At 47.3% G+C, this 22,251-nt stretch overlaps 1 protein-coding gene across 1 annotated transcript in view; it reads left to right on the top strand.

Annotated features, from left to right (window-relative positions):
- LOC146871853 (retinoblastoma-binding protein 5-like) overlaps positions 1-21,657 on the top strand; it is a 99,224-nt gene extending 77,567 nt beyond the window's left edge. The window contains exons 4-6 of the mRNA XM_085599787.1: positions 1,883-1,992; positions 10,761-10,880; positions 21,552-21,657. Of these exons, the coding sequence (XP_085455913.1) occupies positions 1,883-1,992; positions 10,761-10,880; positions 21,552-21,621 (300 nt within the window). The 3' untranslated portion in view covers positions 21,622-21,657. The remainder of the gene's footprint in view (positions 1-1,882; positions 1,993-10,760; positions 10,881-21,551) is intronic.
- Positions 21,658-22,251: the final 594 nt, after the last annotated feature.

Genomic DNA, 22,251 nt, shown 5'->3' with positions numbered 1-22,251 from the left:
GGTCCCAGAGAGCTGAGGCTCTCCACCCAGGGGTCCAGAAACATATCTGTGTATGACAGGCTGCCGAAAGCCAGTCAGTGCTCACACCAGGGTCGGTAGGTTTTCAGGGGGCACCTCTGATGTCCACTCTGAGTACATGGTGTAATAAATCTCACACTGGCATCGGCGTGGATATATTACAAGGAGTTGTTTCGTACCAAACACTCCTGGTTTCAGTGAAGCCATCATGGTGCTGGGGAACTCGAGTTGTTGAGTTTCCAGCCCATGTACTCCTCATGGCTTCCCTGGCACTTACAATATTTAAGAATTTACTTAAGTATTGTAGAGGCATAGCTACTCACCTGGGTTATAGTGCACCCTGCCTTCTGGCTGTAAACGTGCTAAGGGGTGACTTACCCATACCTGCAAGCTGTGCTGGCTGGCTTGGCAGCCAGGCAGGTTGCCATGTCGACTTTGTGGTTTTCACCTCAGAATGGCATGCAAGCTGCAAGGGCAGTGGCAAGATCCTAGTGAGGGGGGTCCCAGGGCTTCTGCTCCCAGGTCCAAGGTACTCAGGGTACCATTTACTAGGGACTTACAGGAGGGCAGAAGTACCATTTCTGGGTATGTTTTAAGAAAGAAGCACAGGAGACATGGTTGGCAGGGACCCTGTGCATTATAATCGAAACCACATCGAAACTAGGCAAAAGTAGGGGCTAACTATCTCAAAAGAGGCACTTGCTCTCAAAAACCCTGCACTGATTTACTCCTAAGCACCTCTCTTGTAAAGTTGCTTTTCTTGTAACTTTCACTTCTGCTTGTAGAGTAAGTGAGCTATGGAAAGTTATGTTGTACCAAGCCTTGTAAAGTTGTCTTAGAGTAATGGTTATTGGAACTCAACCCCTAATTTTCTACCAAAACAAATTCATGAATTTAATATAGATTAGTCAATTGTTATCCATATTTTTCCCTTATTTGACTTAACTGACAGAAAGGTCCGTCATGCACTTGTTAAGGTACTACATAAAAAAAACTAAAGACGTTAGGCATTTTTGGCAAATTTGGGCATTGTGGCCAGAAAACCATTTATATCCGGTCTGTAGCATATCGTGCGCAATTCTCCGCAACCAAAAACCGAATGCATTAATAAAGTGTCGGACCTAAATCCCATTTACTCAGGGAAAAAGGCAGCTACTTTTAACTTTCTCGTAAACATTCTTATTGCAGATTTGTAAAGTGTGAATGTGGAAATCAGTACACATTTTATTCTATATCTAGACTGTGACTCCGGGATAGACGCACAAGTAGATCAAACATCCCTACAACATTTCATGCTGTCTGTATCCCCTCTCCCTCAGTTTTTTCTTAATCCTGATTTTCTTTGATCGTGGGTGGAAGTTTTCTGAAGATCACACGACTGAGAGGGAAAAGTTACTATTTGTAATCCTTGTACTCTATCAGGGGAATCTTCAATGAATTCATGAATAACCCTTCCCCGGGAATCAGAGAGAACCCGTGGACCCCGACAAGTATTTCTTTCTACTCATGTTTGAGAGCTTTAAGATGGACTGACTTAACTATCTAACCTCTACCTTCAGGGATAGCTTGGTCAGTCTGTAATCTGTGATGCCTATCAGCTCATTTATATTCAGTTTCTCCTGTTTAGAAATAAGAAGGTTAGATTCAGAAAACATTTGTATGTGTTTTTAAGCATGTATGATTTATTTCATTAAAATGAAAAAGAAAAGAATGTGTTAAAATTACAATAATGACATGACCTGGGAAAATTGCCATTGTTTTATAATTGAGAGCTATAAAGTAAGGATATAACTTTTCTTCTGTCAGCAGAAATATCCTAGTGGATAGTGCTTTCAAAGTCAACCACTGTTTATTTTTCTTGCAGATCTTGGTCCTAAAAACGGATTCTCCAGACCTTGTGGCATCCTTCAGGGTTACGACCGGCACCAGTAACACCACAGCTATAAAATCCATTGAGTTTGCAAGGAAGGGAAGGTTAGTGACTGGATTCATGTTGATATTTGTATCATCCATCAGCTGTGAGCTACACCTTAAGGCCCTGTTTTTGAAAAATAAGTCAAGGTAGACCTTAAATTTGGAACCGGTTTTATATATATACAGGGTGTTCTCTGACTGGATCAGCTAGCCATTAGACAGCCTAATTCCTGAGAAATGGTTTGTGAACCGCAAATCTTAATCTAGACCGTGGTATAAAGACGAGCTGGCCGATTTGCGCAAGGTCTGTAAGAGGCTGGAGCGTATTTGGAGAAGGGACTTCAATCCCGCCTCAAAGGATAACTACCACGTGGCGATTAAGAAGTACCACAAGGCAATTCAACTGGCATGGGCGGCATTCTATGCCAAACAATCCAGCAAAGAGTGTCTTTTTGATACTCTCTAGCCTTAAATCTCAGCAGGCCGCTGCAGGGCCTACAAGTAAGTCCAAGGAGCAGTGTGAGGACCTTGCCACCTTCTTTGTTAGGAAAGTGGATAACATCTATAGGTCTTTTCCGACTGCACCTATCAACTTGCAGAAGGCATTGTGTTGTCAAAATACCAATACCTTAGATGCCTTTCCGCCGATTCCTGCATACCAGCTGCAAGCATTGTGCAGTAAAATTAAGTCAGAATCCCCTGCTGATCCTCTCAAACCAGACCAATTTAGTTAAGTGCTTCCTGCGATCATATCTTCCGTGGGCCAGGTGATAAACAGGTCCCTTGCCAGGGCAACCGTGCCTAGGGCATGGAAACAGGCCAAGGTGATACCCCTGCTTAAAAAACCCTCTTTGGACCCGGCTAAACCGGAAAACTACCGCCCTATTTCCCTGCTCCCTTGGGCGGCGAAGATCACTGAGGCATATGTCAACTCCCTTCTGATGGACTTTCTGACCATGAACAACACGCTGTACCCCTCCCAGAATGGCTTTCGACCAGGTCACAGCACGGAGTCTGCTCTCCTGGCTGTGACAGAACATCTCTGGTCAGCATTGGACGTTGGGCGAACGTCGGCACTGATTTTATTGGATCTCAGTGCCGCGTTTGACACGGTGTTCCATGCCATTCTGTTGCGACGCCTGGAAGAGGCTGGAATTGTTGGTCCCGCCTTGGGGTGGCTTACCTCGTTCCTTGGTGAGCAGTCGTTTGAGGTAACAGTTCCCCCTTTTGCCTCGGGCCTACACCCCATCAAACCAGGAGTGCCACAGGGTTCTTCCCTTAGTCCCCTGTTATTTAATCTTTACGTCCAACCCCTGGCTGCAGTAGCTTAGAGCAGAGGACTGACCAGGGTCTCCTACGCCGACGATACGCAGTTGGTGGTGGCGCTCTCGAACGACGCCGAGCAGGACGAAGGGTGATATCGCGGCAGTCGCCGAGTGGATGACCACCAACTGTCTCCAGCTGAATGCCAGCAAGTCGGAGGTATTGCTGGTGGGGAAGGACCATGGTCAGTGGAGTGAACTCTGGTGGCCTGCGAGCCTTGGTAGCGTCCCCCACTCCCAAGCAGGTAATGAAAAATCAAGGGTGTGGTTGGACTACCCTCAAGCTCGCCACCCGAATGCACCATCAACTGATCCACACCACCAAGAAAACAGCATTCAAGGATCGGCTGGACAACAACGCACACAACAGCAAGGAACTCTTCAACATCGTCAGAGAGCTCTCCAACCCCAACGCCGGAACCAACGACATCACCCCATCGCAAGACCTCTGCAACTCCCTCGCCTCCTACTTCCACAACAAGATCGCTGACATACACAACAGCTTCAGAACACAACCAACGCTCCCCACGACCAAACCAACGCCCCCCACCACCACCCTCAACGCCTGGACACCGATCAACCTCGAAGACACCATCAGCACGATGAACTCCATCCACTCCGGATCCCCAACCGACCCCTGCCCTCACCACATCTTCAACAAGGCCGACGCTGTCATCGCACCCCACCTGCGGGACATCATCAACACCTCCCTCGACACCGCCACCTTCCCTGAGAGCTGGAAGCATGCCGAACTCAGCGCTCTACTAAAGAAACCAACGGCGGACCCCACCGAACTCAAGAACTACCGCCCCATCTCGCTCCTCCCGTTTCCAGCCAAAGTCATCGAGAAGACCATCAACAAGCAACTGGCAGCCTTCCTCGAGACGACTGGTTCCCTTGACCCTTCCCAGTCAGGCTTCCGGGCCAACCACAGCACCGAGACCGCCCTCATCGCCGCCACCGACGACATCCGAACCCTGCTGGACAACGGAGAAACAGCGGCCCTCATCCTCCTGGACCTCTCCGCGGCCTTCGACACTGTCTGCCACCGCACCCTAGTGCAGCGCCTCAGCAACGTCGGGATCGAGGAGAAGGCACTGGAATGGATCATCTCCTTCCTCACCGGAAGGACACAGAGAGTCCGCCTGCCCCCGTTCAGATCAGAAGCCACGGAAGTCATCTGCGGCGTCCCTCAGGGCTCCTCGCTCAGCCCCACCCTCTTCAATGTCTACATGAGCCCCCTTGCGGCCATCGCACGCCAACACAACCTGAACATCATCTCCTACGCCGATGACACCCAGCTGATCCTCTCCCTGACCAACGACCCCGCCACCGCCAGAGCCAACCTGCACGAAGGGATGAAAAACGTGGCCGAGTGGATGACGACCAGCCGCCTGAAACTAAACACAGACAAGACGGAAGTCCTCATCCTGGGCTCCTCACCCTCCGCCTGGGACGACTCCTGGTGGCCCCCCGCCCTGGGCAACACACCCAAACCGACAGACCACGCACGCAACCTGGGCTTCATCCTGGACTCCTCCCTCTCCATGACCAGACAAGTCAACGCCGTCTCCTCGTCCTGTTTCAACATCCTGCGCATGCTACGTAAGATCTTCCGGTGGATCCCCACCGAGACCAGGAAAACGGTCACCCAGGCCCTCGTCACCAGTCGACTGGACTACGGCAACGCCCTCTACGCCGGTACCACCGCCAAGCTCCAGAAGAGACTCCAGCGGATCCAGAACGCCTCGGCGAGACTCATCCTCGACGTCCCCAGACGAACTCACATCTCCAGACACCTGAGAGACCTGCACTGGCTCCCGATCAACAAAAGAATCACCTTCCGGCTCCTCACCCACGCACACAAAGCCCTACACAACCAAGGCCCGACCTACCTCAACAGCCGCCTCAACTTCTACGCTCCCAAACGCCACCTCCGCTCGACCAGTCACGCCCTCGCAGCCGTCCCCCGCATCCATAGAGCGACAACAGGAGGAAGATCCTTCTCCCACCTGGCCGCCAAGACTTGGAACGCCCTCCCCACCGACCTACGCCTGACCCAAGACCACCTCTCCTTCAGGAAGAAGCTCAAGACCTGGCTGTTCGAGCAGTAGCGGACCCCCCCCCCCCCCCCCCCCCAGCGCCTTGAGACCCTCCGGGTGAGTAGTGCGCTTTATAAATGCCTATGATTGATTGATTGATTGATTGACTCGTCCCTTAGCTTCCGAGTTCAAACCAAAAAGGTGGCAGGGACCTGCTTCAGGCTACTGCGGGGGCTCAGACCATTATTGGGTTTCTTTGATGCACCCACACGGCAGGTCATCATTCAGACATCAATAATGTCCAGATTGGACTATGCCTGCTCTTTGTATTTGGGGTCCAATAAGGCTGAAATTCTTAGGCTACAAAGGGCACAGAACGCGGCTGCAAGAACCCTTCTTGGTTTGCGCAGGGCCTGCCCGGTGTCAGACGCCATTCGTCGACTTCACTGGTTGCCTGTTGCCAGGCGAATTGAATTCGAGGCTCTCTGTATAACCTTCAAGGTCCTAAAATTTACCACCCCTAGTATCCTGGCAAACCTGCTTTTGCCATATGTTCCGCCACAACATCTCCGCTCCCTGTGGCAACACCTGGTGGTGGTTCCCCAGACACGGAGAGTCCGTGCTGGAGGCTGCTCTTTTTGCAGTAGGGAGGCTCTCCTCTGGAACTCACTGCCTGGTCACATCCACGGTGTAGGAGAGTAGGATCTGCACTTATGCTGCCCCCACTTTTTTTCTGATGTTTACACTGGTTTCTGGCTATAGTCTGGCTGGGACCCTGCTAATCAGGGCCCCAGCCTCTCTGTTCTCTCTAATCAACTTGGAGTGCATATTAGATGCACTAGTTATTGGATACTGTGGTACCTTATGAGCCCCTAGTATATGGTACCTTAGGTACCAAGGGCATAGGTACTTCACAGGCCTACCAGGGGCTGAAGCATGTATTATGCCACCCCTGGGAAGCAGACTAAATCTGACAACACAGGCCTGCTACTGCAGCCTGGGTGAGGTAGTGTCAACACTCCTCACTGAGGTATAGGTTCCTATATCTCACCTTACACACACATATAAACCTATCAGTCACCCCTAAGGCAGGCCCTATCAATCCTGAGGGCAGGGTGCTTGGTTTACATGTGAGGGGGTGCCCCTGCCTGAGCAGGGCCCCTCTGCAGCCCTCAGAGTCTATTCTCTGTGGCTGTGTGTGGATGCGGTTAAACCATATACTCTTAAGTGCATTATAACCTCGCGGTAAATGCTAACTCTGGGATGGCTGCATCTAAACATGTTGTGTTTGGTGTCAAACGCTTTGGAATCATACCCCCACACCAGTTACTGGTGTGAGAGTATGATCCTACCCTTCTAGAGGGGAAGACATGTACCTACTGTGGAAACACGGTAGAATCCTGAAAGAGCCCTGGCATCACAAAATGGATGCCATCAGCACAGACACTGGGCTGCCCTCCTGCCGCTGACTGAAACGCGCAGTGGAGGAGGCCCAACAATAGGCATCCTGTCACAGGGAGGTGTCACCACCTTCCAGACAGGATTTAGTGTATTGGGGCTGGGTGGGTGCACTCCTAGAGTGCTTTGAAGTCCTGCACTGGGGGAGCCGTAGGCTCCTCTGTGCATATGCCAGCTCAAACCGGTTCAGGGGTTACCTGCCCCTGCTCTGGCACGAAACTGGACAAAGGGAAATGGGTGTAACCACCCACTCCCCTGACCCTCCCAGAGGAGTGGTCATAGAGCTAGTCCCTCCCTTTCTTTTAGTATTAGATCAAGTGCAACCCCTTCACGACGTTCTACGAACTTGTGCATTGGACCACACGTGGTCCAAGCCTCCAGCAGGATTTCCACTGGAAATCAGAGGCCTACATCGTTCCGAGTGACCGTGGGCTCCTGTGAAGTGAATCCTCCCGAGGCATCTTCGCGATCCCTTGCCGGTTGGCTTGTGGGTCCCCTGAAGACTTTTTCATCAAACCAAAGGGCTCCCCTGGTTTCTCTAGGCCTGCCCTGACTTACCCTTGCTGGGTGAGTCCCTCAGACCCTGCTGGTTTGCACCGCTGACTTTCTTCACATTCCATGAGACTTGCTGTTGCCAAGGCTTGTTGGCTCCAATCCGGTTGCCAACACCTCAGTAAGCTGCAGACGTCGTGGGACACTCCGAATCCAGCTCCTGGTCGTCGTCGACGCCTCCTGGACCTCGTGGCTGAAGAGTCAAGACACCCGTGATCACCTGAAATCACCCGACGACTGTGGGCATCCATCTTCCTGGCCCCGGGTCACTGGCAAGTGACTTTGAACACTGTCTCCTCTGCTTTCAGGTCTTCTTTCTTCAGAATCCAGCCTTGGGTTCCACCGGACACTTCTCATTTCTTCACAAGCAGCAAGTCTTCTTTGGCTCCCATTGAAAACGACGCCGCAACCCGACACCAAAAGACACCTAGGCACCTGGCTTCCCTGGGTGAGGTAACTCGAGTACTCCGGTGCTCCTGTGTGTGTTGGCTCTAGAACTACTTACCCTGTAAGTGACTTGCTTGTAGACTCTCCCGAAGTATCCTAAAACTTTAAAATTCCAACCGCGACTTGCTCCATTGAAGTCTATTGGGATCCGCGGCTGTGTTCTCACTAGGGGTGGGCGGAATTTGCGAAAGCGACTTTTGCAAATTATCGCGAAAATGTTACAAATCTCTGCAAACATGCGGAAATATCGCGAAGATGCAGAAGTTTTTTTCCCGCCCGTTCGCGGTATTTTCTGCGTGTTTGCGGCTCGCCAACTTACCCATGCGGTTGCTTGCGGGTGCGGCCATCTTGTTTTCACTCTTCTCGCTGTGCATGATCGCGAGAAGAAAGACGTGATCGCGCGACGCATGACGTTACTGCGGGCGCGAACTGTCGCGAGACAGCGCAAATAGCTACCAACAATCCAACATCTCGTGGAGAACGCGACCGGATCGGGAAAACTTGTCGGCGAACGCGGGGATTCAGGTAAGGCGATCGCGCGTGCGCGAGAATGTATTATTTTACAGCGCGAGCAAGAACCTAATTATCGCTAAACTGCGGAATGCGGAAATTTGGACATTTTCGCGCTCTCCGCGGAACGCGAAAATGTCAAATTATCGCAATTTCCGCGAGCGGAACGGAAATTTAGCCCAGGCCTAGTTCTCACACTGCATGCGTCTCCCGTGGGTCCTTTACTTACCTGCCTTGGGTGGATTAGTGAGGCCCCAGGGCTTCTAAAGACCTTAGGCCTTCTCCCTTCTCAAGTCGTTCTTCTTATACCTCTTTTTTAGTATATGGTCTGGTACGCCCCTATGGCCCCAGCCATATAAGTGCTTAATTTGTTGTGAAATGTTGATTTGTGCATATGTCCTTGACTTCTAATCTCATAAAGAGATTAGTAGAGTGGGTCTAGTAATAAATACATATATATTTTATATATATATACCTGTGTGGTGTCCTTTCATTTAGTGATTCAAGAGATTATAAGGTAAAACAAGCTGTTTTACATTCCTCAAAGACTTAGCCTGAATGCTGCTCTCCACAGCTACCACTAGGATAGCTTTCTTTAAAAGGTTGTCTTAAACCTATCTACCATAAGAGTCGAATTGGACTGGTGCAAGGTGGCCACTTTAACTAGTGACCAGCATATGCTAGGCCAACTTCTCACACGCGGCCTTAACAACTACCTGGAATTCAGGAAGGCCATTAAAACTCACCTTTTTCCTGCACCGTAGACCTACTCTCTGCTCCATCCGAACGTGTCAGTTGCTGTGCTGTCAGCGTCGGGACGCCCCTTTACTGGGGCAGCTGTTGCGCTTTACAAGTTGTGATAACATATAGTTTGAGCTTGTACTTTCTGTAGGCTGATGTTTGGGAACCAGTAGGGAAATAGCTTGGTTTCAGTTTAAAGCACCATAAAATTACTCCTGGCAGAATGAGAAAGTAAAAAGCCAGAGGATGAATACAGAATTGTGTATACTGCCTGAAAATCCTCAGGGTGTACAGTGTGAAGTTTTTAAGTACTTAGGTAGCCATATATATTTTTTTATATAAATAAGTCTTCATCCATGGTGTTGGGTAGCATCATGTGTAATGTTATTGGTGTGTGTGTGTGTTTTGTTTAAAATAGTCTGGTGCTGTGGAAAAGTACTTGCTGATGACTTAACTTCTGGGGCTAAGGGTTGGGTCTAGAGAGAAGAAGGCAAAGTATACCTCAGCGCCTCCCACTTTTCACCCATCTTTTTAATTGGCTCCTGCTACTGTCCTTTGTAAATAGTGGCTTTTTATTTGTTAACAGGCTTAGTAGTCCCTCCTTAGTACCGCCTTTTCTCTTATTGTAGCCTCCCATACGGACTGCCCCTGTTACATGTCCTTTTATACGTTGTGTTATTTATTAGTTTCGGTGCACTCTTATCTCATTTTTGCTGTATTTGCACCTATCGTGGTCACGCCTTTCTTATGTTTTGCACGGCAAGGCTTGCACACCTCTATTTCACCTCCCACTCTGTTTATTTCACCCCCTCCCCAGACACGTATCACGGAGTGCAGTCCTTTGACAATGTACCGTGCAGATTCGGCATACTATTTCATATGTGGTAATTATCAAACTAAAGAGGCTGGTGCCAGTCTCCAAACAAGATTATGTCAAATTATCCAGTAGAATTCTTCTCTGGATCCCAAATGTATGTGCCACTGACATGGTTTGTTAGATTACTGTTTCCCATGAATAACAGAACTGTCTCAGCCTGTGCTACTCTGTTTTCAGAGTCTGTAAAGCGGCAAACCTCGTATTGTTGGAGACGGGGCAGTTGTATGCATCTTCTCGGGCGATCTCATCGCCCTTTTTCTGTTTCCAATTTAGTCTTTTGTCTTATAACAGTCCACGCAACTCATCCCTTTTGCCTCTCCTGTTAATTGTATTAACCTGGCTCCGTCCATTTTGTCAGGTAATTAACAGTCTGCTTTTGATGACAGCCAGTTTCTTCATAGGCATAGGCAGGGGTAGGATCAACCGCCTATACATTTCCTTGTGGTATCTCAGCCATTAGTGGTTCATTGGGGATTTTGAGTGTGTATCGTAGTGATAAGATACGGAACACCATATTTTGGCATCTATCCATTAGAATTTGCCCAGTATTCATCTCAGCTGTAAAAAAGCTATTAAAAAAACAAGCATTTGCAATGCGATAGTTCTTGCATTATTGAAAGTTTGAGCTATTGCGTTGCATTATTATTTGCAACTCCAATAGCTCAAACTTTCAGTATTGCGAGACCTATTGCATTGCAAATGCTTGTTTTTAATATTATTTCCATGCAGTTCTGCCACTGCCTTTTTTTGACTTGGTGTTCTATGCTGGATGTGCCCGGCAACTAGTTATATTTCGAATGTGAAAGATGAGATGAAAAAAGTCATATGTTTGTCAACTCTTGCTTTGTGCTCTTCTTTACTGCTGTTCATTTCTTTCAGTTGCTTTTTGATCAACACAGCAGACCGAATAATTCGCGTATATGATGGCCGAGAAATCCTAACTTGTGGGCGTGATGGAGAGCCAGAACCCATGCAGAAGTTGCAAGATTTGGTGAAACGGTAAGGGTTATAGAAAATGACCATTGCCTTTGGCGTCCAGTCAATTCTCATGATGTCTACCATTAAGTGATGAGATCTAAAGCATTTCTCACTTTTTTTCGTGGCAAAAGAATATCAATGTGTACAGAATAGGCATAGCTGTGGCAATTATGTAAAGCAAATATACAATTCAGCTTATGACTACTGTTTTTACACTTGTCTTTCAATAATGGGCCTACAAAATGAGAGAGAGAAAAACATGTTTATTTCCTTTCCTCTCTTTAATCACTCATTGTCATCAAGGCTCCCATTTTTTTAACAAAAATAACTTTCCCTGTTCCCCTTTAAACAGCTGCAAAGCAGTTTCAATCTCATACGTGTGATATATTAAATTCCATCATTTTTCAATTCTTTGGGTGCCATGATTACTTCATTCTAGGGCAATTTATAAGCTTGCCACCACAACTGCATTGAAAATAAAGAAACTGAGACCTTTCGTAAATTCATCAACAAAACCAAATATAATTATCTTGGTTGTTAAAGTAATATCTAAATTCAATAATTCAGACACTGCACGTGCTACTTTAGTCCAAATCTCTGTCAAGCATCCGCATTGTGCAATTCATCATTATCCTCCTCATCGCATCTGCAGCATCTTGAATTATCATGGCACAGTTTCTGTGGTGTATATTGTGTCTTATTCAAGAACTTAAATTATTGCAGTAGAAGATTAACTAACCTAGTATCAGAACCCATTGTTAATGATTTTATACCATTGTCAATACTGATTATTGACCAAGTTTATGTCACCTATTTTGTGAGATAACTCCTAAATCATTTTCAGCCTGAACAATGAAAGTATTATTAAAGTCTCAGATTTGGGATTTGCCATTCTTATTATCTTTTTCTTATACAATAAGTCCTTGAGTTCTTTTTTTTCATTAGCAGGCAAAATTTAACAGATTTCTGAGAAAAATAGTCTTGTATCCGCAAATACATAAATTCTTACTTTGGCAAAGAAAATTAATTTTGCAAATCAATAAGGAGTATAATGCATGTTTACAGAATAGTTGCCCAACTATAATGAGTCAGAGTTTAGCACATGATTTTAGAGTGCAGTCCTGAAATACACCAGAAGTGATAGGTTTTCTGAGAGAGCTGAAAAACGATTTATTAATGCAGCGGCATACGAATTTGTCAATTTTGTCCAAACAGTCATTGCACTTGATAGAATCTTAACTCGCACTCTTCAATAGCTTACTTTCTGCTAGCTCCATATAAAGCGATTGATTCCTACTACTAGACACCTAATATATTTGGTATATGTAAAAACAAATGTAAATCTAAACAAGTATAGAAAATTGTATAGAAAATTGTGCCACCCTTAGAGGCCCTGTACCTTTACACACACATACTGCATTTGCAAGCTGCATTTTTTGGTACAGAACAAAGTAAAGAGTCGACATGGCACACATCCCTGTGTGCCATGCCTACAACCCACTGCCCTGACATAGATCAGTCACCCCTCTAGCTAGGTGCCCTATGCCAGCGGTGAGGGTACAGGTGCATGAGCCTTGTACCCCTACAGTGTCTAAGCCAATTCTTGGGCATTGTAAGTGCAGTGCTGCCATTAAGAGTATATGGTGCTGGGAGCTTGTCATTACGGACTCCACAGCACTATAATGGCTACACTGAAAACTGAGAAGTTTGGTATCAAACTTCTCAGCCCATTAAACCCACACTGATGCCAGTGTGGGATTTAATGAAAAATGCACACAGAGGGCATCTCAGAGATGCCCCCTGAAAAACGACCAGCCTCTGGTGGGTTCCCTGACTGGTTCACACCAGCCTGCCACCACGAGACATGTTTCTGGACCCCTAGGGTGGAAGCCTACGCTCCCTGAGCCCAGAAACAAAGCCTTTCCTGGGCGAAGGTGTTCATACCTCCCCCAAGCTAGGAAGAGCCATCTGTGGCAGGGGAGCTTCAAAGGCCTGGCAGCCTTTGTAATGCGACCCCCAGCCTCTCCTGCTAGCAGGAGCAGGCCCCCTTCCAGTCTCTTTCGTCGGGAAGATGGGTGGGAAAAACTATCCAGCCCAGGAGGTGTGCCCACCTTTGCCAACTCCACCCCTCAGGTGGGGGAGGCGAGGTGAAGCCCACTCTCCAGTGCTCTCCATCTTGAAGATGGTAGGCACTCCCCAATCAGGACTAGGGATTGTGCTCACTCCCCCACGTGGGGTGAGCACACCAAGGGTGTAGTCACCCTAAGGTCGGTAGCCCATTGGCTACTGACCTCAAGACCCCTAAAACGCCCCTTAAATTCAGTATTTAGGGGGCAGCCCTGAACCAAGAAGGCAAATCCAGCAACCATAAGAAAAGAAGAAGGACGAGAAGCCGTGCAGAGCAAACAAGAGGACGATGCCCACTGACTTGGCCCCAGCCCTACAGGCCTGTCTCCCCTCGAACCTGCTCCTGCGAAACCCCGGTGTGTCCAGCGTCCAGCAACCTCAAAAACCCCGAAGGACCTGCCGATATTCACTTTCCAAGCTGTTTCTCCCGTGAACACCGGACGTGTTTAAACTGCGGCTTCAGGTGCCAGCCAGAAACTGCGAATCCAGCACACTCTGCACCCGCCGAGCCCAGCCCGTGTTTGAGTGAACAAACACCACAAGGAGGTCTCCCCGGCGATCCTGACCCGAGATCCGGAGAACCCCGACCTGCCTCCAGACGACGCCTGCAGCGTCAATCCAGAGGACCCCCCCTGCCGCGACCAGAGCGGGTAAGAAAATCCGACGTCCAGAGGCACCCCTGTACCCGACACCCCACGGTCTTGTGTGCCCAACCCAGTGGTGCCTAACCATCCCTCTACATCCCAACTTACCCCTCGAAGTGGTGGTCACTCCTGGAAGATCCTCGTCCCTGAGCCTGCAGTATTTCTTTGTCCCGGAGAATCCCCATTGAAATCAACAGGGCACCCGACCTCAAAACAGCACCCTGCACCCGGCTGCCCTAGTGCCGCTGAGGGTGCCCCTTTGGTGCTAACTTGGTCCCCAACTTGCCCTGAGCTTAACCCTTAGGAGCTTTGCTCTCACAACCTCGTGGCCTGCTTGCCAGCAGCCAACAACTGGAGTCTCCCTATCCTGCATAGGATAACATTGGGCCTCAACACTCTGCACCCGGCCGCCCTAGTGCTACTGAGGGTGCAACAACAGTGCATCACTGACCCTGGAAGACCCCTGAGTCTAACCCCAGGACCCTAACTCCAAAGACCGATTACCTACCTGGAAACCGATAACCTCTTTTTCCTCATAGGATAATATTGACACTTTTTCTCCCAAAAAGTTTCTAAGTGTCGACTTTTGAAAACTAAGTATATTTCTTAAAAATTGCACAAATAACCTAACCAAAGTTTCTCTACTGTTTGCATGAAAGGTCCCAGTGCTGAACCCAGGTGTCCAGGAGTAAAAAAAAGGCACTAAAAAGTAACTTGCCTGTGAATTGAATTTCCTTTCATAGGATAACATTGGGGGTTCTTGGTGAAAAAGTTTGTGTCAACTTTTGAAATACAAGAATCTTCTTTAAAAATCGTACAAACTACAAAAACCTAATTACTTACTGTGGTACTGTAAAAATCGGAACCGTGTAGGTGGCATGGTCCCACCATGCCAAGTTTGGTATCAGCGAACCGCACATGAGCAACACAGTATGTATGAGTGTTTTCGTCATGTTTCACTGATGAATTCACTGTGTATACGATACTACATATTGTATCCATGGGTTCCATTTTACAGTAGTAGCCATTTTGTGGTTGCCCTCACAAAGGCTGCGCACTAAGGCCATGCCTAGGTTTAAAGGACACGTACACCCTCTGTGACTTCTCTCTGACCTGTGCAAGCCGACTCCGCTGCCCGAGGACAATCCTGTCCGGCTGGTTCCTTTCTCGTGGCCTAACGTGATTAGCACCAGGGCTCGACCCATCATAAAGCCCCTGTTCGCACACGATCCCTGACTAAGCTGTTTTCACACCTGACCCTGTTTCCTACTTTATGGCTTGTTTTACGAGCAGGACGTGCCCGTTTTATTGGGGTCTGCTGTTATCTGATGAGGGTTCTGAGCCTTGCTGGGTGCAATAACTGCATGCTTAATGAACTGAAATGTGGGATTGTCATTATGGCTCTGCTGTTCCTTTGAAACTAAAATATGTGAATGACCATTTGTAAAATAGGGGCGTTGTTGCCCCCAAAGCGCAATTTTGTGTATATAAGTAAAGACTGGTTTTTGGTTCGGGAGCAGTCTCCTGAGAACATACATCGTGTTGTACTTCTCGGATATCTGTGATTGGTCTGCAGCCAATAAAGCCGTTCTTTGAATTCACCTAGAAGACTGTGTTTCTGTGGGTCTGAAACAGGAAGAATCCGAAGTCTTAGGGTGTGTTCCCCTGCACCGCTGGGTTCTAAAAACCCGGTACTTCAGTTGGCGCCCAACTCGGGGAGATTTCAGGGGTACCGGTCCAAGCCAGAGGTTCGTGGGGAGCTTCGTGTGGAAATTCTGGAGGAAGGCCGCCACTTCATCGACCCCTGCATGTCGACGTGGTCCGAAAGTCTTTTCTGCGAGGTTCTCCGCGTCCCGACGGCTACGAAGGACTGCTGCCCTGATTAATCGCCCTGTTTTGGACCCTTGACGATTTGGTAGAGCGAAACAATTGAGAGAGTCTTCTGGTGAAGTCATCGATACCTCAGTTAAGTATAAGTGGAGCGTCTCCCAGTTTGTTTGGTATCCTTCAGGATTTTGGTATCCTTCGGGATCGCTTTGATTTGGGTCTTGCAAGTGCCAAAGCCAGAGGACTCGTGTATTCACGAGACTATCGTATTCGATAATCCTTTGAAGTTTGAAACTAGACTAGTGAGCAAAGATGCCTGGTTCTAGTATATTTGGAAATTTGTTTTGTTTTGGTTGTAAAAGGGACTCCCGATTGGAGGATTTGTGTCCGGTTCCTCCAATTGGAACTCCAACTTATGAGCTTTATGTGAAACATGGCGTGGGCCCCATTACGTATAATGAAGTATGGGTCCGATACACCAGAAAGGATGGTGTTTTAAAATGGCCCCAAAATGGTAGTTTTGACACAGAGATCCTAGATAATTTAGAAGTTAAATTGTTCAAGAAGAAAGCCCGGCCGGCGATGTTTGATTCCTTCCGCCTATGGCGAAAGGAAGCCAAACAAAAAGAAATTAAATTAGCAAAGAAACATAAAAGAGAGAGAGGTATGTCGATCATGCAAGCAGCTTTGCAGTTCAAGGATAATGAAGAGGACCGAATGGATGAGCAGTTGCATAGGCAACGCAAACTAGTCATTGATAAATGTTACCCAGTTTTGCCACCCCTTCAACAAGATGAGTCAAAAGAGAAAGAGAAAGATTCTCTAATGTCCCATTTACTAAGTTCGCCACCCCCTTATGCGCAAAATGCTACAGCGCCTCCACAGCCCGTAAATGTGCAGCCTCCAGCTAATGCGCAGCAAGCTTTCCCGCAGCCGCCAGCTCCTCCTCAGCCGGCTCATGTCCTGGTAGCACAGGCTTCCCAAGGGCCGCCAATTTTGCAACCTACCACTTCTGCGCCCCTTGCGACTGTTCCTAGTACATCAGCTGCCTCTCTTGGTGCCCTACCTACTGCTACCCCTGTATCTGTATCTGCACCCGTTTTCCTTCCCTCTGTTTTTTCCCTCGGTTCTTACCTCGACTTCTCCTTCTGCACGACAGCGAATAGCTAGTGCAGTCACTAGTCTTGTATCACCCCTCTTTGGGTCGTCTACTACGACCCCTGGTCCTCAGCGTAAGCAATTACGTAGTCAAATACCTGGTTCTAGAGAGAAAGAAGAACTGGACCGCATGGCACGTAGATGGATTGTTTATCATTCTAGATATGATGTAGAATCTGTTGTTAATGTTTTTCATCAGTGGGAAGCGCCACAACAGCGGTACGTTTTTGAGAAAATGTGTGAAATTCTATGTGAGGAATTGGAAGATAATGATGTAGACTCCAGTCCGCAAGAGTTGTGTCAAGTGCGATTTGAATTTGGAAAAGGTACGATTGTGGGTTCTGATGTTGGGAAGGCAGTTGCGACACTGCTGTCTTTCAGGAATGGGGATTGTCAGCAATCGTTGTTTGGACAGGAATTCCCTGAAGGGAAACAAGCAAAAGCGCGACAATATCCGATGCGTGAGGTTCCTCCAGTTTGGAGACCTGGTGATGCGAATGCTAATCCACCTGTTCTGGCACATTTTCAGCGTGTTTGGGTACATGTTCCCTGGAAACGATCTGAAGTTTTAGCCCTTAAGCAGACATTGCCTGACCCCCGTAAGAATCCTGCAGGATATTATAAGGAGTTATCGCAGACTGCAGAATCATGTGTCATGAACCTGGCAGACATAGATATGCTGTTCGGGAATGTTGTTCCACAGCCTTTGTGGGGATTGATTCGCAATGCAGATCATGCTGCAGAGCTAGGTGACACATGGGCTAATATCATTAATGCGGACAATAGACAGGTTGGTGGTGCCACGCCTGATCCCTTGGTAGCAGAACTCCCTGGTAGAATAATTAATTACATGAAAACTTTAATGCCCGCAATACGTGTAAATTAGGATAAATTATCCGCGTGCAAACAGAAGAAAGATGAAACAGTGTCCGATTTCTTCACTAGGTTTGAAGAAACATTTATCGACCACAGTGGTCAGGACATGAGTACAGAAGGTGGCCAACGGTTATTTGTTGATAAATTTGTGCATAATTTGCTTCCAGAGTTGTGTAAGAAATTAAAAGATTCGGAGAGTTCTTGGGCCGTTTCCTCTTCAGCACAAATACTGGCTACTGCACAGTATTATGAAAATAGGGATAAAGATGAGAAGGATAGAACAGACAAGAAAACGAAAGAGTTGAAAACGAAGGTTCTTTTACAACAGGCTTATCCGCCACGTGCAGGTCAGAATAATTATAGGCAAACCCAGGGTATCTATCAGCAACCCCAACAGTTTCAGAATAATCAGCAAATGTATAGGTATTATCAACCACGTGTCCTTATCGGTCCCAATCAATGTTCGTATTGCAAGGAGGAGGGTCACTTTAAAAATAATTGTCTCAGATTGTTGCAACGCACAAATAATGCTTATGGCGCAAGAGGTAGAGGTGGCTAGCAAGCCCCAAGAGGTAGAGGGCGTGGGAATGTTCCCCAGAACGCGCGTCCTCTTCCGCCTCAAAATACGATGAATAGTTTTGATCAGCAAGCCAATGCGACCGGCAAGACAGCGCAGTACTATAATAATGACTACTATACAGAAGATGATGATACGGAAGGGAATGATTACTAGGACAGCCGTAGACAGAGAGAAAGGGAGTTGTTTCAGTGCCAGTGGACCAGAGCGGGCCGTATGTTAAGGTGACTACAGCGGGTATAAGAGAGCCCTTTCTGCTGGACACTGGGGCTGCAAAAAGTTCTATTATGCGCTCCAAACTCCCTGGCGCGCCTTTGTCTGGCGAAGTGAATGTTTCCGTAGGTTTTTCTGGCGCCCCGGTTAGGAACTCGATCTCAAGTCCTATGGCCCTTTCTGTTGGACCTTGTGAGCTGAAAGCACCCCTCATCCTAACGACAGGATGTAATGAAAACTTGTTAGGATTGGACCTGCTGAAGAGATTACATGCGACAATATATTGTTCTCCCTCAGGAGTACAACTTACGCTGGGTAAGGAAGATATTTCTCCCATGTATTTGTCAAAGACTGAACTACCAGCTGAATTATCGTCTCTTCCTGATGCCCTTTGGGCCACTGGCCCTAATGATGTGGGCCTTTTGGAAATACCGCCTTATGTTGTCACTTTAAAAGCAAATGTTAAATTGCCCCGCATTCCCCAGTACAAGATCTCTAAGGAAGATGAAAAAGCGTTGTTAACAATTATCTATGATTTAATTGAGAAGGATGTCATTGAAGAGACAAGAGGCAACGTTTGTAATAGTCCGGTTCTACCTGTTTTGAAACGTGCTGACCCTTCGCAGCCACCTGTTTACAGATTTGTGATCGATCTTAGAGAGGTCAATAAGGTTGTTGTGCCACAGTTTCCAGTGGTCCTTGATATAACCGCCTTGTTGACCATGATCCCAGCTTCCGCTGCTTGGTTCTCAGTAATCGATTTAAAGAATGCTTTCTTTAGTATTCCGATTGCAGAGGAGAGCAGAGATATTTTTGGCTTTTGTTTAGGAGGTCGAAGTTTACGTTTTAAACGTGCTCCACAGGGCTACTGTGAAAGCCCATCAATAAACAGTCAGGCGTTAAAAGCACAGCTTGATGCCCTTGTTTTACCTAAAGGTGCTACCCTTATCCAGTATGTTGACGATTTACTAATCGCCGCAGATACTGAGGAAATTTGTAAACGAGCTACATCATCATTGTTGCGTCATTTATCTACCTTCCATCACAAAGTGTCTCTCTCTAAGCTGCAATATTGTCGACAAGAGGTGACCTATTTAGGTCATCTCTTCTCGAAGGAGGGAAGGAAGCTGACCCCAGAAAGAATCCAAGCCATTGCACAATTAAGCGTGCCAAAGACAAAGAGAGAAGTGCGTGCTTTCCTGGGCATCACTTCATATTGTAGGCACTGGATCCCGAGTTTTTCTTTATTGGCAAAACCATTGCTAGCATTAACATATAAAGATATACCAAATCCTGTCCCATGGTCTGAAGAGTGTCAGAAAAGTTTTGTGGAATTACGAGAGGCATTATGTTCAGCTCCTGTGTTGGGTACCCCCGACTATAGTAAGCCTTTTACCCTGTATGTTTATGAAAGGGACGGTTGTGCATTATCAGTACTGACACAGCCTTTTGGAGACAGACCGCGCCCATGCGCGTATTTTTCATCGACTTTGGACCCTGTAGCGAGGGTATTGCCAAGTTGTTTAAGAGCTACAGCGGCAGCAGCTGCGTCTATTCGACAGTCTGCTGGACTAGTGATGAATAACACATTGATTGTAATGGTTCCTCATGCAGTGGACACATTGTTAAATAGGACCAAGTCACAGCATTTAACTACTGCTCGATTGTCAAGTTACGAGTTGACGCTGCTAGCGAGTCATGTGCACATAAAGAGGTGCAATACGTTGAATCCAGCCACATTATTGCCAATCGCAGCAGACACAGATGAGGTTGAACAGCATGATTGTCTGTTCAGAACAGAAGAAGAAACAAAAGGGAGAGTGGATCTTAAAGATACTCTCCTGGTTGAATGTGATGGTACCTTGTGGGTGGATGGTTCGTGCTTCAAGCTTCCGAATGGTGATACGACTGCTGCGTATGCTGTCACGACTCTGCACACGATTGTTGAAACTGCACGCATACCACATAATTCGGCTCAAGCAGCAGAATTAATTGCACTCACAAGAGCATGCGTGTTGTCGACAGGAATGAAAGTGAACATATATACTGACAGTCAGTACGCTTTTGGTGTGGCCCATAGTTTTGGGCGTTTGTGGAAAGAACGTGGGTTCCTGACTTCGCATGGAGCCAAGATTCAGAATGGTGAGTTAGTGAATGATCTCCTTGAGTCACTGACCTTGCCATTACAAGTTGCGATTGTGAAATGCAGCGCACACAAGAAGGTTACCGATGATGTTGGGCGTGGTAATGCATTTGCTGACGAGACCGCGAAAGAAACAGCAAAAGATGTGACAACCCGAATGTATGTTGCAGGCCCCGCAAGATGGGTTGGTGATGTTGGAATGTGTGAAGACACGATAGAGTGTGAAGTCTCTTCAAGCTGAAGCCACAGAGAAAGAATTAAGTATGTGGAAAGAGAGTAAGGGAAAATTAGATGAAAACGGTTGTTGGATTGATTTGTCAGAACACCGGCGTTGGTTGTTACCTGATGCGTATGTGCTTCCAGTGGTTACGATGGCGCATGGAATGGCACATATCAGTGTGAAAGGGATTTGTAAGTTGTTGGCTCCAGTATGGCAGAATGCTGGAATCTTTAAATGTGCAGAGAATGTAGTCAAAAATTGCATGGTATGTCTGAAATACAATCCTGGTAGGGGAACCCCAACTCCACCTGGTCATTTTGCGCCTCCATCATATCCTTTTGAAGTTCTACAACTAGACTTCATCCACATGGAAAGATGCAACAATTTGAAATATGTACTGGTTGTTGTTTGTGCCTTTTCAAAATGGATAGAAGCATATCCCCTAAAAGACAATACTGCCTTATCCACAGCTAAAGCCCTAGTTAAAGAATTTTTTCCTAGGTTCGGAATGCCAAGGATGGTATGGAGTGATAACGGGAGTGAATTTGTAGGCCGAGTGATGAAGAATGTGTGTGTGGGACTAGGCATTAAGCAAAAGTTTCATGCTGCAAATCACCCCCAATCAGCTGGATTAGTAGAGTGCTACAATGGCACCTTGAAGCTTAAGTTGGCCAAAATTCAGGCGAGCTCCGGTCTTAAATGGCCTGACGCTCTGCCCTTAGCACTCCTGTCAACAAGAATGACTGTACATTCGCGAGTGGAACTTAGTCCATATGAGATAGTGTTTGGCCGTCCGGCCAATGTGTGGGGAGTGCCAAGGCCGACAAAGTTCAGTGAAATCGAATATCCAGTACTGCTTGATTACTTGTATGAATTGACGGCTAAATTGCGTGTCTTACACCAACAGGTTCACGATACTCTGCCCCAGGCCTCTGAAGCTCCAGGACACCCTATTAATCCTGGAACGTGGGTCCTAGTTAAAAATATTCAACGTGCAAAGAATGATGAGCCCCGTTGGATCGGCCCCTACCTAGTACTGCTGTCGACAAGATCAGCAGTTCGAGTGAAAGGGAAAAAGAATTGGATTCACGTCATACACTGTAAGAGGATCCCTTTACCCCTACCATATGACCGGTGGGCCCAGGAGGGGATCGCTGACTCCGAGGCTGAGACTGTGCCTCGTTTTGTGCCTTTTAGCGATGCACGTGTAAAGGGGACAAATACAGAACGAGAAAGTGACGACATTCTGCAGGAAGCTATATCGCCATCAATTCGATTGGATACCACAAAGCCTGAACTCTTGTTTCAAGACCAGACAGTGCCTGGCAGAAATAGGTATAATTTGAGGCCAAGAACTATGGACAAATAAAAATTCTTTTTCTTTGATATTTTCAAAAGTACAGCTCTCTCATCTGAAAAACTTTTTGACTTTTTGTTTTTCGAACCACCATCCGGGTTCAGCTGCAGGGTCGCGGTGCCAAGACTTTGGGGTACAAGCAGGAGACGTTAGGTCAACGGTTCTGGTTGGTCTAGGGCGTTCCCTGAACTGACAGGTGTACTCCTTAGCAGAAGATACTCATCCGCCGCGAGCAGCACGATTAGAGGAT

Source organism: Triturus cristatus, chromosome 1_1 (genome assembly GCF_964204655.1).
Source record: "Triturus cristatus chromosome 1_1, aTriCri1.1, whole genome shotgun sequence".
Lineage (NCBI taxonomy): Eukaryota > Metazoa > Chordata > Amphibia > Caudata > Salamandridae > Triturus > Triturus cristatus.
Note: the sequence above shows the minus strand (reverse complement) of the source record. Positions and strands in the feature narration are given on the sequence as shown.